At 37.8% G+C, this 3,207-nt stretch overlaps 1 protein-coding gene across 1 annotated transcript; it reads right to left on the bottom strand.

Moving 5' to 3' along the window:
- Positions 1 to 233: 233 nt before the first annotated feature.
- Positions 234 to 2,469, bottom strand: rpl28 (ribosomal protein L28). The gene is made up of 5 exons (XM_010778634.1): positions 2,388 to 2,469; positions 1,822 to 1,909; positions 1,049 to 1,172; positions 495 to 613; positions 234 to 372 (listed from the first exon to the last, which is right to left on the bottom strand). Exons 2-5 carry the CDS (start codon positions 1,900 to 1,902, stop codon positions 283 to 285), a joined length of 414 nt encoding a protein of 137 aa, XP_010776936.1. The 5' UTR covers positions 1,903 to 1,909; positions 2,388 to 2,469; the 3' UTR covers positions 234 to 282.
- Between the last annotated feature and the right edge of the window lie 738 nt (positions 2,470 to 3,207).

Raw genomic sequence — 3,207 nt, 5'->3', positions numbered from 1 at the left:
TTTTCTAGCACAGGAATTAACATCAATGTATACCTAGAAAAATGTAACATGAATTAAAGTTTCTATACAACTTCATCTTCCATTGTGAATATTCCCCCCAGAAAAGATGGATTTCTACACTCACAATGTACTGCAGGACCATGATGCATTATTACTTGGGAATAACTTAATAACGTAGCAACTGACATGTCATATCTGCATATTACAATCCACAAACATTTAAGACAATGAAGTGATTTCTTTCCAAACAACAACATTTATTGATTTATCATGTGTATCAGTTTATGCTGTCTTTGCAGCCCTGGTGCGCTTCTTCTTGACCACAACAGGCTTCTGGCTTTTCAGGATGGCACTGGCACGACGCAGAGCAGCCTGGGAAAACAAAGGAGACTCAAATGATATTCCTGAAAGCTCTAAAGTACAAATAAACAGGACCATTGTAGAAAATGATGATGTCATTAATTTGAGGTTTTAAAGTCAGGCATTGAGCTCACCATGCGCAGGTCCTTCCTGTACTTGCTCTTGCTGATGATGTGCCTCACGCTGTTGAGCGTGGCGCGAGCGTTCTTGTTGATGGTGATCTTCTCGTAGGAGCTGGCAGGTTTGTGCTGACCTGTGCAAAAACAATTCAAAGACATTAGCTGTAGCGATCCAAAACTATCAAACAATAAAATGCAAAAAACACTCCTTCTTAAAAAGGTGCAGAACTCATGCATAGTTTCTTCTTCTTAAATGTCCTGCTTGTTAGCTGCAAAAATCCACTGAGTGCAGAGATGTGGGCTAATGCCTTAAAACCGTCAAACCGTTTTCTTTACTTTCTGAAAATCAGAGCATGAGCAACTCTATTTCAAATCCATTTAAAGTAAGCACACACCTTCCAAATGCTCCCGGTGTGAAATATCCTTTAAACTACAGAAAGAGGTGACCGTAAAGTGCACATCTTGACTGTCACCATTCCAATGATTGAAATACAGTGAAGCTGATGAAAATGCACTCTTTTTCTACAGACAGAGGAAGTGTCTAAAGATGACACCGTGTCAGGCTTTACCTTTACGCTTCTTCAGCACGACAACGACTCCCTTGCCATCGGCAGCTGGCTGCACACCAATGGTCTTCTTGTGCACCAAACCATTGAAGCGGAAAGAGTTCTTGGACTTCAGGTTGTTCGGCTCCTGTCACATAAAAGGAGTCTATTCAGATAAACATGCTGGACAGCTTTGGTTTGCAAAATCAGACTAAAAACTGCATATTTATTTCACTGTTAAGACCAGTCGCTTAAATAAGGACATGTCCTGCTTTTTATTGTTTGGGTTTTGGGACAACATGAGACATGCAAGATGTCACTTAATATATTGATTCACTGAGATGGAAGTTGCCATTTGTCATATTTGCAGTATTTTTGTATACATGGTGATGTAATGTTAATGCTACAGAGTTATACTATATATATATATATATAAATTAAAAAAGAGTTATACTATATACAATTCTGATTCCGATTTAGTTGAAACGTTACATCACAGTAATCCCGTTTAATTTTTTTAAGATTTGGCTTATTGTTTTTACAAATCCTTATTTATCTTACATTTTACAGGTGAAGACATCCTACATTACATTTGTGTATTGCACTCTGTGGCCGTGCTTTATTGTACACCCCTACTTTACAAAACGTTACTTTTTTGGAACAATTGATACAGAAATAAACTTCTAAGTATTCCACTGTGATCAAACCCACAAAACAAACCCTTGTAAGAAGTCTTATGATGTTAAGTTGGGAAAAGTTTAAGCAGAATACAGCATATACAACTATAATGTACTCACAGTGCTGTAGGTCTGTCCGTTCCTCTTGATGAGGAAGCTGGAGCAGTTCCTGATGACCATCCACTGCAAATGGGACGACATGATGAACCTGGAAACAAATACAAATTCAAATGTTACTTCATTACTTAACAAAAACCAAACACCAGTGAAACGGACAGCAGCCACTGCTAGCACCGGCTACCAACACTGGCTCAGCGTGTTCTCTTGATATCATGTAGCTTTAAATTATACTACATCAAGTGGGGACATTTGTGCCGTTTTTAAATTTGTGTAACAAGTTTTACAGTGTTTTAAACATTTAACACCCTAAATGTGGAAAACACATGTAGTTCGCATTGTAGCACATTTAGCTAAAGTTAGCTCCACACAACGAGGCCTAATCTGCGACGTGCTCTATATATAATATATGTATAGGATACACTATATAGGAAAATGTTCTGCCCCGTATGATTAAAGACAACATACAAAACATAATAATCTTACTTTATAAGACTAAATACAAGAAGGGAGACGCAATAAATGCACTTTAATGATCATGCTTTTAGCAGCCGTCGCGACCACGTTACCTTTTAGCGGAGGAAGAGGATCCGAGAGACCGGAAGACGGTTTACGACACCTTAGTCAAAGATCACTGCGCTCACACGAATACTGTTAAACAGACAACAATACGACCAAAAACACATTTTGATACATTTAAAATAAAAAGAATATTTTGAGTTATTGTTACAGTCATATTTTTATGTTTATTATGACGCTATATCATGTTAAAAATGTTATTTAATGGGGAACTAGTTACGTGCACACCCAGCGGATGGACACGTCCTCATCCCGCGTAGTAACGTCATTAATACGCGCCTTGTGTTTACAGACATTCGTAAGACATTGTATTTACAAATCTCAGCTGTTTTGACCCTAAATACGGAGTTTTTATTTGTTATAACAATACGAAAGCTTATGGGGGACGAGCACATAGTAAATAAGAAAGAAGTGCATTTTTGAACGCATGTTTTGTGTATTTTGTGCGAAAATGTTTACCAAAATACTGCCAGAGGTCAACATTTTGTGTATAACTGCTAATTGCAAAGTAAAAGTTGTGTTTTAACATGACACCTGCACAAAGAGTCTTAATGTGAGAATAACATGGATGAAGCAGAAGATTTAGAGACACTAGGGGAAAAGCTGTACTCTCTGATTTACCCCAAACACAAGGAGAAAGCTGGTAAACTCACAGGTGAGCTGATAGCCTTCTGCTTTGTGATTCTGTCTGTGATGGTAACAAACAAATAAAGATGCAACAGGGTCCTCCTCGCTGTAGGGTGCCTTTTGGTGTCCTGTACATCATCAAGTTGCTATGTTAACTTAACAAAAATTAAACATAACATATTA

The sequence above is a fragment of the Notothenia coriiceps genome, unplaced genomic scaffold, assembly GCF_000735185.1.
Source record: "Notothenia coriiceps isolate Sejong01 unplaced genomic scaffold, NC01 NC01_scaffold00019351, whole genome shotgun sequence".
Classification (NCBI taxonomy): domain Eukaryota; kingdom Metazoa; phylum Chordata; class Actinopteri; order Perciformes; family Nototheniidae; genus Notothenia; species Notothenia coriiceps.
This window is presented reverse-complemented; position numbering and strand designations above follow the sequence as displayed.